We start from the raw sequence: 14,811 nt of genomic DNA, 5'->3' as shown, positions 1-14,811 counted from the left end.
TTTTGGCTCCCGACCACCTGGTCAAACTAGTGGGCTGCCTCTCTGATAGGACAGTTCTGACTTCTTCCTCATTTGAGGAATACTGGTTTGCTCGATGCAAAATGGAAGCTGCTTAACATCTTAAAAAGTGGAAAAAAATCCTTGAAATTATTAAAGAAATATTCACAACTTTCACTTGACATTTGTGGAAGGAAATGCATTCACCACTTTCTACTGTAACTGAATGTTTTTCTTAAAAATGTTATGGTGGCAGGAAAGTTTTCCATTCTTATTTGCCATCAAAGAACGGATCGTGTTTCATCGAAGTCTGGCTTGTTTTCTCTTGTTCCCTGAATATAGGGAATATATTTTTTGTGACTTTGCAACAGTTTGGAAAAGAGCCAGATGCCTGATTCTGGTTTTAATGCTATAATTTTACTGAACTACACAAAGACATTACTAAACTCTACTGTACATTGTCCAGTTTTACTAGATACTCTAATATTTGGCTATGTATCAAAAATATGAATGAGATGGTAGAAACGGGTTCAAGAGAAGAATACGAAGCTGGCATAGTAGTCCCCGGTGAATGATACCTCTGTGCTATTGCATCACTTTCTGGTCCTGTTTCCTAATCTGGTGAGCTGATGGAGTGAGAAAAGCCTATCCGCTACATGAAAATCTGTTGCATGTTCTCTCTTTAAGAATGTAAGTTATTCAAATGTGATGAACAAGTGTGCCAACTGTCATATTATTTGTCTGTAAAATTACTTTTTTTTTTTTTAATTCACATTAGCATCTTTTGACGTAAGATCCTCTCGGTATTGGTTAGCGGAGGATTTTGCATGGTGAGGCTTAAATTAGCGTGCAATGACTAAGAGTCAGCCTCGCTTTCAAAGGGCAGGGGGCACATCCCGTGGGATACAGCGTCGTAATTACAGGAGCCTGCAACGAGGAGCCAGACCTGCCGGAGGTGGGGCGCAGGAGAGGGAGCGGGGCTGCAGCCCATGCCCTCACGCCCCGTCACGCCTGCCCTGCTCTTTACTCCACCAGATGCGAGGGCGTGGGCAGGTGGGCATGTCCCAGTTGAGTTGTCCAGCATGTGTGATGCAGGGTGCTTTGCGCTGCTGTGTTGGCTTTATTCTGCACCTGGGGAGGCAGATCATAAGGGATCCAGCTTTAGCCTAGGAGTAAGCTGCAGCCTTGCTTTCCTCGGCAGGGAGTGTGAGGGAGGGCAAGAGAAAACAGTGCGGGGGAGTCGAGGAAATGGCAGGTAGCTGGAATTGAAAGCGATGCTGGAGTGTGCTTGTGGGGTCGTGGCGGTCCTTTGGTGTACAGCTTCTCTTTGGTTTGGAGGCCTTGAATACTATTTAAAGCACAAACAACAGGGAAAAAAAATACATTTAAAAGAATGTGACAGTGAGGTTTAGTTGAAAAACTGAAGCAAAGTCCAACCATATTTTTGTACTAAAGCACCTGCCAGTGTCTCCTAAATGTGTGTCTGTGTCCTGAGCGCTTTGACAGTGCAGTCCACTGTGCAGCTGCAAACAAGAGGTATGACTTAGCAGGATTTAGATGCCTTTTCCTGACCTTCAGGGTGAGGGTTCAGTAGTTGTCAGTCTTTGAATATCTGTATTTCCATTGTGAATGTTCAAGATACTTAACTTGATCTGGTTATCGAAGGATCCCTATGCATTAGACTTATACGGGGACTCTTTGCGCTAGGTTTTGGCTATAAACATAGTGAACCGCAAAGCAAGTTTCCTTTGCAAAAAAGGTCAGCCGCCGAAGGAGCGGCAGCTTTTTGAAGGAACACAATGCTTGTCAGTAGTGTGAAGATGCATCTGTAGATTGGGGCAAATTGGTTAATCCTTGTGTTTGGATGTCATGGGTCATCTGGGAATGGTTGTATTTTGTCCCACATTGCCTGTCCTAGGTAAAATCACTGACTGGAAACTAGTTAAATCCAGGCTGAAGGGAGTGGCTAAGCCGAAGGTATTATTTCTTATAGACTGGTTTATCTCCTGGACAAATAGGAACGTCATAAGAATCTGAGTTAAGGTAATATGTGGTTAAAATGTTGCTGGTTTGTGAACTTGTATTGTGGAGTGTGAAGCCAGTGATCCTTAGTTAACCGTGTCTAAGGGTAGAGAGCCTCTTTTCTGCTGTTTACAACTTCCAGCCAGAGCTTAAGATTTCAACCTGAAATTCTTTGGGCCTGGTGTCTACTGCAGGGTCATTGTTTTGTTTCTTAGTTAAAATATTCCTGAAGCGAAATTAAGACTATGGACGTGATTTTCTGGAAGTAAGCAACATGAATTTGTGTTTACATGTAAGCGTATGAAAGTTGTAGCAGCAACCTTCTTTGGGTCAAGGGCTTAAAATTGGGCAGTACCATTTCCCTGGGATTAGAGATGTGACTTTGGTCCTCTTGAAAGTGTTCCCACATTTGGGTAAGCCAACAGTCTCTCTCTGAAGAACTGCAGTATATGCATGCTGGGTTTGAAAACTAAGTTCTCAAGACATTCTCTTGGCATTAGAGTATCCAGCAGGTCAATTTTGGTGACTGTAGGTAGGTCCTGAAGGTGAGTTTTATCCCATTGAGTTTGGGTGTTTAACTGAATTTGGGCAGCAATCTACTCTGACAGTCAACAGGTTTCTGCCCTGCTAGTCACCTAAAGGAGGAACACCCTGCTTCCACAGTATAGTGAGTCTTTGTGGTTTTTGTTTTTGCTTTGTTTTTAATTCCTTATTTTTAAAACAGATCATTGTAAATAATCAAACTTGTAAAGCTAAGTATATTTGCACATCTTTTCTGGTTTGCTGGGACAGAAGAGTTTGTATACTTTAAACTGTGCAATCTGTCTTAGGTACAACTGAGGGTTTTCTAACTCTTTAATTCTTGAGTTTCTGGTGTATATATAGAAGAAATATATGGATCATATTGATAAACTTTGACAATAAGAGCAACAAATTGAGCCCCGGTCTTGACATCTTTTACTGAAGACTTTAATGTGATGAATAATGCAGAGTGCTTAATTCTCTAAGAGTAAAGTGAAAATTTGTTTTAATGCCTTAGTGTTAACTTTTAACTTAGTCTTGTGTTGAGATAACTTAGTGGTTCCACTAGAGATCTGTATTGGGACCATGCAGAGGACGCTGCTCCTTTACTGGAGGTCATCACTTGCAGAATTGACTTTTTGAAGATGAGGTCTTCGCTCATTATTACACATTATCTACTGAAGCGTGAATACAACATGTCCAAGAAGTCTCAGCTTCTCCATTAGACAGATACTACGTAATCCATTGCCACATAGTCTGTCTGATAAGTAAAACTGCTGTACCAGAGCAGCCCATATTTTGTATATAGCAAGAGCTCCTGTTTTCCAGCTGAGTGATCCAGCTGGTTTGTAAGAGGGCAGGGCTCTGTGCTCACTTGTAACTCCTAAAGATTCTGGCTGCCTAGTATTCCTCAGAACGAGAACCTTTTCTGGGGGCTCCTAGCATGCATGTGGTTTGCCTTGTTTAATAATTAAAAAGAGTTTTGGTTTTTTTTTTTTTTCCGGGAATTTTCTTTTTTTTTGACTTACTTGGAAAAGGAGAAATGATTTTGTGGTTTAGAACAGAAAGAAGATCTGAAGCCTAACACAGGCTCTTTCCTGCTCTCTCAGGAGAACATGGGCTTGGCAAAAGCCTCCTACTCCTCCATGGCTTGCTAGCTTTCTGAAAAAGGGAAAGGGTGCTTATCTGAAAAGAGGAGTATAAAGCTAAATAGTTTTTACAAACACATGTCCATGAATTTATTTCACTTAGCATATGAAAAACTGGATTTGTAGATATGTATTCTGGATCAAGTGATTGAGAGACTGAAAATAAACAGCAGTAGTTGTAAAAAAAACAAACAACATTAGTTCTTTTATACTTATTGAGTGCTTTTTTCAGCTTCAGTAAGAACATTTTGCATCTCAGTTGTCAATGTGTAAGTTTTGGTAGTTTGTTTAGCTACAGTGGGGAGCATAGGCTTGAGTTGGAATCCTTAATGACAGTAACAACAAAACAACCAAACAAAACACCCAAGCAAACGAAAAAGCAAACCTTCTGCCTGGATAAGGGACCCCGTTGGTGCTGAGGGCTCTAGGCTGGTGAGATCCTATTGGTTTTGGCAGGACAGCTAACTTTGGCTGACATGTTGGGACACAAATAGAAGTTAGAAGTAGTGGAAAGAAGAGCCAGTTGGCCGAGGCCAACTGTATGAGGTTTAACAAGGCCAAGTGCCGGGTCCTGCACTTGGGTCACAACCACCCCATGCAACGCTACAGTCTTGGGGAAGAGTGGCTGGAAAGCTGCCTGGCCGAAAAGGACCTGGGGGTGTTGGTCGACAGCCAGTTGAACATGAGGCAGCAGTGTGCCCAGGTGGCCAAGAAGGCCAACAGCATCCTGGCTTGTATCAGGAATAGTGTGGCCAGCAGGAGCAGGGAAGTGATTGTCCCCCTGTACTCGGCGCTGGTGAGGCCGCACCTGGAATACTGTGTCCAGTTTTGGGCCCCTCAATACAAGAAAGACATTGAGGTGCTGGAGCGTGTCTGGAGAAGGGCAACAAGGCTGGTGAAGGGTGTGGAGCACAGACCTTATGAGGAGCGGCTGAGGGAACTGGGGTTGTTTAGCCTAGAGAAGAGGAGGCTGAGGGGAGACCTTATCGCTCTCTACAACTACCTGAAAGGAGGGTGTAGTGAGGTGGGTGTTGGGCTCTTCTCCCAAGTAGTTAGTGATAGGACGAGAGGAAATGGGCTTAAGCTGCGCCAGGGGAGGTTTAGATTGGATATTAGGAAAACTTTCTTTATGGAAAGGGTGGTCAAGCATTGGAAGAGGCTGCCCAGAGAGGTGGTGGAGTCCCCATCCCTGGAAGCGTTCAAAAAATGGGTAGGTGTGGCACTTTGGGACATGGTTTAGTCTCATCTACCCTTGACTGGTTTAGTGTGGACTTGGTAGTGTTAGGTTAATGGTTGGACTGGATGATCTTAAAGGTCTTTTCCAACCTAAACGATTCTATGATTCTATGTATTTTCTTCTGTAAATCCCATGTTTCTTTCCCCTCATTTCTTCCTTCTGTTTACCCAAACAGCTGGATTTTCCCCTGTAACCATAGTCTCCTCTGCTTTCCTTCTAAAATTCCTTCTTGCCCTTCTCTCCTGCAGTGTTCACATCCTCCCTCCATCTTTATTCCACACCCACCTTATTTTTTCCTCATTTCCCATGAAGCTTCTCCCTTCCTTCCTCTTCCACAGCCAGCCATTTAACTTTCCTACCTTCCACTCCCATTTTTAACTTCTCTTGAGCTCTTTCCTCATTTCTTGAACTCTACTTTCCTTGGTTCCTCCCACAATTTTTTTTCCCCAGTTTGTCTTTCCTCTCCTTTCTCCTTCTATTGCTTCCCTCTCACTTTCAGGCTTTCTGGGTGGCATCTCTTCCTTCGCCCTCCTGGTGCAGGTGATGGGCAGAGGAGGTATGACAGCTGCCTAGGATGTGGCTGTGAATATGTAGGCCATGTAAGCAGTAGAGATGAAGCACTCCAAATTTTTCTGTCTCCACCATGTTTGTACCTGCCTCCTGCTGAAGGCATGGTGTCCTTCAGAAAGGTCTTGGCTCTGTCTCTCCTAAGCCTGCATCAGTAGAAACTGCTGAAGCACTCAGTGCCTCTTGAGAAATCAGATAGTGTTGTTATTTTTGACAAGAAATGTATTTTTGAGAAAAACTTCTCATGCTTCCCTTTCTAAAGAAAATGTTCATGTAGTAAGAAGATAGGAAATACAATGATGCTGTATTTCACTCCTCTTCTACGCTGTACCTCCCAAATGCTTTTTGGTATTAATTCTTGCTGCAGTCTCACGAATCTCATATGTGATTCTGTTGTGCACATTTTTTTTTAAAACCATGGCTACTGCCATTTATATAATGCATGCTGTTTGCTTTGCTACCATGTGCAATGTCTGGTTTTCTTCAGTCTTAACACCTACTACTTGAGAAACGACTTTGTCAATTTTAGTAGTATGCAGCCCGGCAGAGTATTACTACTTGTGACTTTCAGCAGTGTGCGGTATAACATTTACATTTTTCCCAAAATTTCTGTCTGTCTCCTACATCTATTACTAAAAACCATTGCTGACATTTCTGAATTGGAATGGGTGGCTCTAGGGATAATATTTCCTCTTTTGCATTTAGCCAGCTAAATCATCAGCCCAACAAGCTATCAGCTCAACAAGCTCTTGTGGAGAGGCTCTCCTTGTCTTTCCCCATCTCTTTCCTTTTCATCAGTTATGAGTATTTTCTCACCTCTTTGTACATTTTCAGCTTAACCTCACTCTTCATCGATGCTGTGGAACAACATCAATGGGATATTTAATTTGAGGGATATTTAATTCATGTACTGTACTAAACTACAGTTGTGTAGAATTATTTAAAAATGTACTAATTCTCTTGCAACTCGTTATTCTTGATGACCAGGTAAAGCTAGCTAAGTATCATCCAGACCCATCTTATTGCATGTTGGACTTGAAACTGAATTTTTGAGCCGTTAGCATTGGAATACCTTTATTCATGCTAGCAGTAGCAAATTTTGGTGTAGGTATCAGTCACGTAGTAAAACTCTTCGTGGTAGCATTACTAAGTAATAGAAAAGCCTTTTGATGTGAAGACCTGGAAGTCGGAACTGGGATCTGTTCCTGAAACTGTGTGTGAGTAATTCTTACTCGCAATATTAACAATACTGACTTCAATTAAATTGGATGAATCCAGGAACAGAATGGTAATTATTCTGGCATGGGAAAGCTGACAGTGTTTTTAGAGCTATTTTTATTGATGCATTTTAAAACCTCACTTATTCCAGTCCTTCCCTTTTTCTTTATGCTTGCACAAAAATAATCCATCAACTGTTTCTGGCTGGTACCTGCAAAGTGAAAGTTGTGTTTCTTTGAAGCTGAATAGAAGGAAACATCAGGTCCGTGGTTTCACCATCTGCATATAAAGTACAGTCATTTATTTTAAAAGTATTTATAATATCTAACCCTTTGCTTTTCAGATCTGTTTATCTGTAAAGTACCTAGGATATTTTATAGTCCCCAAATAGCTGAAGTTCCATATTTAAGTCTTAGATTTTGATGCTGAACCATGTATTTGTGAAGGTACATGAAAGCTAATTTGATCAAAGGAAAATTTAGATAAAGACTGCCTCATATTAGAACTCATTACAGGATGATGACTTAGTGGTGAGCCCTTTCATGAAGCCTTTATGAAACAGTCTTTAGCTTAACTGGGGAACTAACTCTTGTTTTCTGGATATGGAAGGTTTTCTTTCCCTCTAATTTTGGAATGACAGTTTTCTGGTTTGTTTTTTTTTCCCTTGAGAAACAGAGGGACAGACAAAAAAATCTGAACAGAATACTACCGTCCTCATTTCTAGGGAAGAACAAATAACAAGCAACAGCTTATAATGTAGTAACACAATCTAAAGGGCCAAATGATAAATTAATGGAAACGGGTTCTTGTATATTGTTTTGGAGACTAAGCACATTAGATTGAATTGTTTCACAACCAGCATGCCTAATTATTGTGTCTGCCACATTCATCTATTTAAATCATTCCCAACTTTTGGATTGCTGCCTAGGATTTTACTGCAATACGTGTTTCAACTGGTTATTCCCTTATCACGTGTAACTTCACGAAAGAGGCTGGTTTTGTTTGGAAAAAAGAAATACAAGTGAGCATTGGCAGTATGTTTATAATAGCTGATAAAAAGGGATGATAGCTTTCATAATGAATGATTTGAACGTGCACTGATACTGTATTTGTTTTGTCAGGTCAGTGACTTAAAAAGTGCCTTTGTCAAGTCACTTTTATGAGCGAGGCCTGCTACTCCCGTGTTCTCAAAATCCCGTCTTTGCCAGCCAGACATCGCCTTCACCTTACACGTGGCGGAAGATACCTCAGCTGTCTCCATTTGCCAATTAGTTGATGGGAAACTGAAAGCAGAAAAAGAGGAAGAAGAATTATAATTATTCCTGGGACATGAACAAATGACTGCGTTGCTTTCCTTGTGTAATCGATACCAGCAAGCAACTGTCAGAGAACTACGATTCTATCAAGGAGTGCCATTGCACTGAAGGACCTTGGCTTAAAACTGGTGCATCTGTGATACAATCAACAAATCCACGTGTTTTACAGACAGAAATGCGACTGAGCATGGTTTTTCCCAGCCAAAAGTCTACAAATGGGACTTAATGATTGATGAGTGACTGCTTGCTGATAAACTTTTCTCTGTTTATTCTGCTTTGTGTGCATTGGAGATCGTTAATCGTCCCCCACTTTTTTTTTAACTTTCTTTTCAATTGGAATTGAAATTATTTTTTTCTGGTTTTTTTTTGTTGTTGTTGTTGTGCTATTTTTTCTTTTTCTCTCCCTTCCCTTCATCATTAGTTTTGGAAACTTCTTTGTCATAATTCACTTGACAGCAATTTACAAATTCAAAATCAGCTTTTCATCATGGCTTTGAATGTTGCTCCCGTAAGAGATACAAAATGGCTAACATTAGAAGTGTGCAGGCAATTTCAGAGGGGAACTTGTTCACGCTCTGATGAAGAATGCAAATTTGCACACCCCCCTAAAAGTTGCCAGGTTGAAAATGGAAGAGTTATTGCCTGCTTTGATTCCTTAAAGGTAAGAAAAACAAATCACATGTGTAGTGAAAATGCTACTACGTTGTACTGAAAGTAAAAAGTGAAATGACGAGTTACGACTAAACCAGGTTAATCAGGAAGTGATTTGTTCTTGGTAAGATGTATATTAATACAAATGTTATTTGTCATAACTTTTATTTATTGAAGCTTTGAAAAGATTTCTTTCTAAGGATTTTCTTTTCCAGTGTCAATATGTTGTTTACAAAAATGGCATATGACTGTGGGATACAGGATTGCTTACAGCTGGTGGGACAATTGTGTTCTCCCAAGTACATTTTATGATTTATCATTGTTTTGTGGCAAATGTAAATACATGGTGGCACAAAATCAGGCTGTTACCAGAGTCCTAATGAAACAAATCATACAGAAAGAGTGCAGATACTTTAATTTAAATCAACAGAAGTAAGAAAAGTCTATCCATTGCTTCAATTTTGACACAACGAGTTGTTTACCCTTGGTAATGGGGACTCTCAGATAAATTAATAGCATTGAAAATTACATGTATGCATAGTGCAGATAGCAGCATAAGTTTAGAACAGAGTAAAGGGATTCTTTCTTTTGGAGGATATTTAGCAATTATGTTGTTAGGCCATCAACAACTTCTGACTTCCAATGACACCAGGCACACTTTAGAAGACTATTTTAAGTTCTGTGAAAATACTTCATGTACTGCATAAAAGAAGATTAATGACCCCATGGGATTTGTGGAGTACACAGTGTTTTCTGTGGTGATACATTTGTGTTCTCATGTCAACAGAAGGAAAAAGCTTATTTCATATAAATAATTGAAGGGCAAAATTGAGCATTTCAGATTTTATTTTGAAAGTTTTAGTTGTGGTTTTGTCTTTTGGGCATGGGAGAATGTCTTGGCTTGCTTGTTAAATTTAGCTCTGTAGATCAAAATTTCAGTTACTCACCAAGACCTCTCTTACTGTGAAAACATCAGTGTGAATGAGAAGAAAATTCAGTGTTGTTTGAAAATGTTAATTTATTTTCATTATAACTTTTTTTTTGGTGCAATGCAAGATATTGTAATAAGCATCTTTCTTCTGGGTTTTCTCATTTCTTCTCCTCTTTTGAAGATTTAGAAGAAAGTAATTCAGGGGAAATGTTTGTGAGGAGGTTATGTTCTGTATATCCTGCAGGCTAGAACAGCACCTTTGGAGTCGTGGCAGTATGTCATCAGTGCTATTAATGACCTTAATCCATGGATTACTGAACGATAAACTGTAACAGCTTCTTTGTAGATGTTCTTGTATATTGGTTGCCTGCCAGTGGGATAATTTTTTTTTTTTTTTTTAAACAGCCAGGCTAGTGTCCACAGCAAATGGGTAATACTCGGCTTTTACGAAAAATAAGCAAGTCAGTAGAGGGTTTTTTTAAATACAGTTTTTAGCTATTGTAAAGACTCGGGGCTGTGGCTGGGAGGCCGAAGGTGGACAGTAGGGCTTGGTCACCCCTGGGCTGGCAGGGCGGTGGGTTTGGAGTGCAAGAGGTGCTGCTGCTGCATCGTCCTGGCCGAAGCAGCGATGTGCCTGTCCTCGCTGTCCGAGGACACCATCGCTCTCCCTGGCAGTGTAGGGCACTCCAGCTATTTGAGCTGGAGACTTTTGTGCAGGGATGGTTATTGCCTGTGAATCAAAACCGGAGTCACAGACTAAGCTAATAATAACACAAAGAGAAATCCTGAGGGATCGCTGTAGATAACTTACTGACAGCCAGCATCATTGCTCAGTGGAGAGAAGTCCAAAACCGTGTAAACAATGTAGTCAAAGCAAGCAGGTGTGTTTTGTCCTGGCGTGGGAGGGCATCTGCTCCAAGCGGTCAGCTTGCTCCAACCTGGCTGTGGTGGCTGAAGTGATGCTGCTCCATCCTGCTGCCCATCATCATCCTCTTCCCAGCTAGCAGAAGGGAGCATGCACCTGGGCCTCCCATCTTGCATGTTCTAGTTGAGTCTATTGGGTTAAATTGCTGGTAAAGATGGGATGATACCAAGAAGCCAGATTGTGGCCTGAAGCAGCAGAGGTGGTGCTACAGGTTTCTTCCTGCCAACCCTGCTGCAGGCAGAGGGAGATCCAATAACGGGACAACGTCTTCAATTGCAGCTCCTCGCTGCTGAGCACGGGTTGGAGCCGTGCGTTTTGGTGTGCTGCCGGACCCCACGGTGCATAAAAAGCTGTTAGGGATCATTGCGAGTGCACAGCTCTTGGCTGTGTCAGCCAATATCCTCGCAGCCATTATCTCCATTATTCAGAAGAGTGTTTGTAGATCACCATACGTACGGCAAGAATGTGCCTGGTTAGCTCAGTTTGCTTATACTGCTGGTTGAGGGACTTATGTCATTAGTCACATAAATCTATTTGTTGCGTGGCTTTCAGAAATACTGGTGTTAATCATACAGTTTCAGAATAAGGCTTTGGCACTCCACAAGCACGATAACTTCATGTAAATAAGCAAACAGAACGGTCTAGAATTATAGATAAAATGAGAATTTAATTAAAAAAAACAAGAGCTGTTTTCCTTACTGAACATTGAACCACACTTTAATGCAAGCAATTATTTAGAGTTTATTTACATAATATCTAGAGCTTTGGAGACTTAGCATTTTAACTGTCTTGGTTTGGTGTACCTGCTGTAAAAATAAATTATATCGAGTATGTTGAGTCTCTTTGAATAAATGTCTTCCTACCCAGAGAAGACAGAGAATTTTTTTTAGTCCCCCATTGTGGTACTTGTTAAGTTTAGGTGGTGCCTGGTAGTTACAGCTGTTCCCTAAGAAGTCGGTCAAACACAAGACACAGCACTCTGAGACAGGCTCTCCTTCACATGCTGATTGATCAAGAGTCCCTGTTTTGGCAAGGGACATGTGCTCTCCTGTGTGCTGCCTTCTTTCCAGATTTCCAGGGTAGATGAGGGAGCATGGTGTCAGTATCTGCCAGCTGGATCAGACTGCCAAAGCACCAGTATGGATTTACAGGAGAGAGTCCAGCAAAGGGCCACAAAGATGATGAAGGCACAGGAGCATCTTTCCTACGAGGAGAGGCTGAGAGAGCTGGGACTGTTCAGCCTGGAGAAGAGGAGGCTCAGGGGGGATCTCATCAATGTATATAAATACCTGAAGGGAGAGTGCAAAGAGGACGCAGCCAGGCTCTTCTCAGTGGTGACCAGAGGCAATGGGCGCAAACTGAAACACAGGAGGTTCCCTCTGAACATCACGATCACCCTTTGTGAGGGTGACTAAGCACTGGCACAGGTTGCCCAGGGAGGTTGTGCAGCCTCCATCCTTGGAGATATTCCAAAGCCGTCTGGATGTCGTCCTTGGGCAGTTAGCTGTAGGTGGCTCTGCTTGAGCAGGGCGTTGGACCAGATGACGTCCTTCCAACTTCAACCATCCTGTGATTGTGACCAGAAACATCTTCATGCTGACTTGCCCGTAGCCTCAGGGTTGTTCTAAGCTAGCAACAGCTGGCGTTGGGACTGGAGGAAATCATCCCAGCCAGGGACAGCTGCCTCCACGCCATGCCATGTCCTCCTTTGTGCTCCCACTGCTGTCTTTGTGATTGTGTGGTGCTCCAGGTTGTGGTTAAACCTAAGCTGTTGCTGTATTCACTGCTGACAGCAAGGAGAGGGGCTGTGTAGCACCAGCAGAGCACTGCGTCACTTCTGGTGGTATTGCTGTGGCCTTAGGCCAGGCTTTTGGAGTAACATGATTGCATCAGAATCCAAATTTTCCTGTATTAAAGACGTATATTTGCAGGTCTGTTGGTTCCAAGTAAAAGGTCACCAGAATTTAATGGACCCTGTTTGCTTTTAACTCAAAAGGGATTTTTGGCTCTGAATACCTGTCCTTGCAATACTTGACTTTAAACCCAGCAAAAGTTGCAACAGTAACCCATTGGACAGATTATAGTTTTGAGGATCCAAAATGCTCACTGTTGAAGACCGTCTGGGCTCTGAATATCCTTCATCTGTGAGATGCTCCAGGCTAGACAGAAATAGCTAATGACTAATGAGCCTGGTTAGATTCAGGCCAGAAACTTGCTGATTTCAAGCCAGGTTCTGCCACATGAGCTTCTAAGGTGCGGCTCAGCATTTGTTTCTCCTTCTTTGGTGAAGGACAGAGCCTGGTCTGATCTGAACAGGGCATTTTTGGGGTGTTAGGATAGTGTAGGTGGATCATTCCCGTGCACATGATTGATGCAGCAATCGGCCAGATGCGTGCCTGTTGGCTGGTCATAACATCACCTCCAGTGATGGGGCTCCCTCCAGCTGAAGCCCCCCATGACTTGGTCAACCAAGGGGGCCATGCGGGCACACCCAAAACTGTACCAGGCAAGTGGCCTTGGTGAGCTTAGTGTGAGGATGAAAGTGTCTCCAAGCTAAGCTGGTTGACTGTGCCTGAGGTGAATGAAGGCACTTCCATGGCGAGGCCCAGAGCCCTGACAGTGGGGGAAAGATGAAGGATGCTGAGGAAGCACTGCCAGAGCCGGAGCTTCGTCTGCTGCCTCCAATGTTCCCGAAACCTTTCTGGAGCCCTTACAGACTCCCCTTTGGATGCTGCAGTGTTTGTGCAGTGGGAAGGGTCTGTGGCCTGTCTAACTGGGAAGTCTGACTTTCAGGAACTGCTCTGTTTATATTTTTATGCTTCTCGCTGGGTTCTAGTAGCTTAATTTAAAAGTGAAGAACTGTTAAACTATATACTATATATAAAAACTATATAACACTTCATATATCACATTTAGATCCCCTCCAAGTTGGACACTATAAGCAAAACTGTTCTTAAGGCTTTCTTGTCCTGCTGGTAGTAAAGAACAAAATCCTTTCAAAGGAATACTAATGTATAATATAATGTCTGTGGACAAGAACATGCAACATGCTGCTGTATTTGAGCTGGAATTAAAAAAAAAAAAAAGACCTCCAACATTAAAATGAATGGTGACGTCTAGGAGGGGGAGAGCGGAAAATCTTGGCAGATAAGAAAATATGATCATGTGCGTTTTGCTGGGAGTTGACTCTCATGTTTGCAGGCAAGTCTGGGTTTTAAATTCTGGTGTTATTTCTCTACTCAGATTTATACCCTTTCTGCAGGTCAGCTACTAGAAGGATATGTTGTCTAAGCTAATACAGATAACAGAGGAGGTATCTTGAAGATACTGTCATTGCAAGTTTTATGGTGGTAACAAGAAAACGAAAGCTTTTTTAGGGCTACAGATGGCTTTTTCTGTATTTTTATCTATTTACTAGTGTCTAAACTCTTTGAACTGTTCTATTTATTGAGCCAGCAGACTAGTGTGAACTGTTCATTTGCATTTTCATGAAAGCCTTTTAAGAATATGCCTATCTGGTCTCATTTGGCACCACAGAATAAAAGGTAATTGAAAGCTGTACACAGAGACCTGTTTACCAAGTTAAAAGGGTTCCAGGAAAAAAAAAAAGAAATTTTAGGAACATCCACTTCACTGAAATATCTGGAACTAAAAAGAATCTGTTTAAGATGGCCTCAGCTTTATTTAGAAAAAGGAAAAAAAGTCCTTGTAAAGTGAGCAGGCTGTTTGTAAGAGAGTGAGCTCAGAGTTGGAATGCAGTAGGTAGTCACTTGCCTTCCTGTGATTCTTTTGTGGGTCTCTAAATGTTTTCAAAACTTCAAGGACTCAGGATCGTCTCACACTTTGAAGTAGGTGGTAGCTGCTCTCACTTGGCAGGTGAGGCAGTCTGAACAGACTGTAGATGAGCACCATATGCAGAGGGGATTGGCTAGTTTTATCTATACTAGAAAGCATTTAAATGGGTATTTATAGCGTCCTAGCTGGCTGAATTTGCTGCCCATCGCCTGGTTATGTGGTGCGACACTGTTCAAAGACAAGGTGAGTTCAAGGGCTGTGCCTACAGCTGGTGGGGAAGAATGACTGAAACAGGCAAACTCATTTCTCCTGGGTGACAGAGTAGCTTATTTCTTCTGGGCCCATGAATTTTGCCTGCTTTGCTGCACAGTGACCCAATTTCAGCAGGATGGGGGGGCGGATATAGGCTTCCCTTTCTCAGTAGTTGTGGGCTCTGGGGATGCTGGAAGTTGTAGGCTGGACCTTTCCAGGTGGGGGATGCA

General features: G+C 42.1%; 1 protein-coding gene across 11 annotated transcripts in view; it reads left to right on the top strand.

Moving 5' to 3' along the window:
* Positions 1–8,514: 8,514 nt before the first annotated feature.
* The window catches only part of MBNL2 (muscleblind like splicing regulator 2), a 71,776-nt gene continuing 65,479 nt past the window's right edge, over positions 8,515–14,811 (top strand). For all 11 annotated transcript variants that reach the window (XM_075727909.1, XM_075727905.1, XM_075727908.1 and 8 more), the window contains exon 1: positions 8,515–8,688. In XM_075727909.1, coding sequence (XP_075584024.1) covers positions 8,515–8,688 — 174 coding nt within the window. The remainder of the gene's footprint in view (positions 8,689–14,811) is intronic.

The sequence above is a fragment of the Pelecanus crispus genome, chromosome 1, assembly GCF_030463565.1.
Source record: "Pelecanus crispus isolate bPelCri1 chromosome 1, bPelCri1.pri, whole genome shotgun sequence".
Classification (NCBI taxonomy): Eukaryota; Metazoa; Chordata; class Aves; order Pelecaniformes; family Pelecanidae; genus Pelecanus; species Pelecanus crispus.
This window is presented reverse-complemented; position numbering and strand designations above follow the sequence as displayed.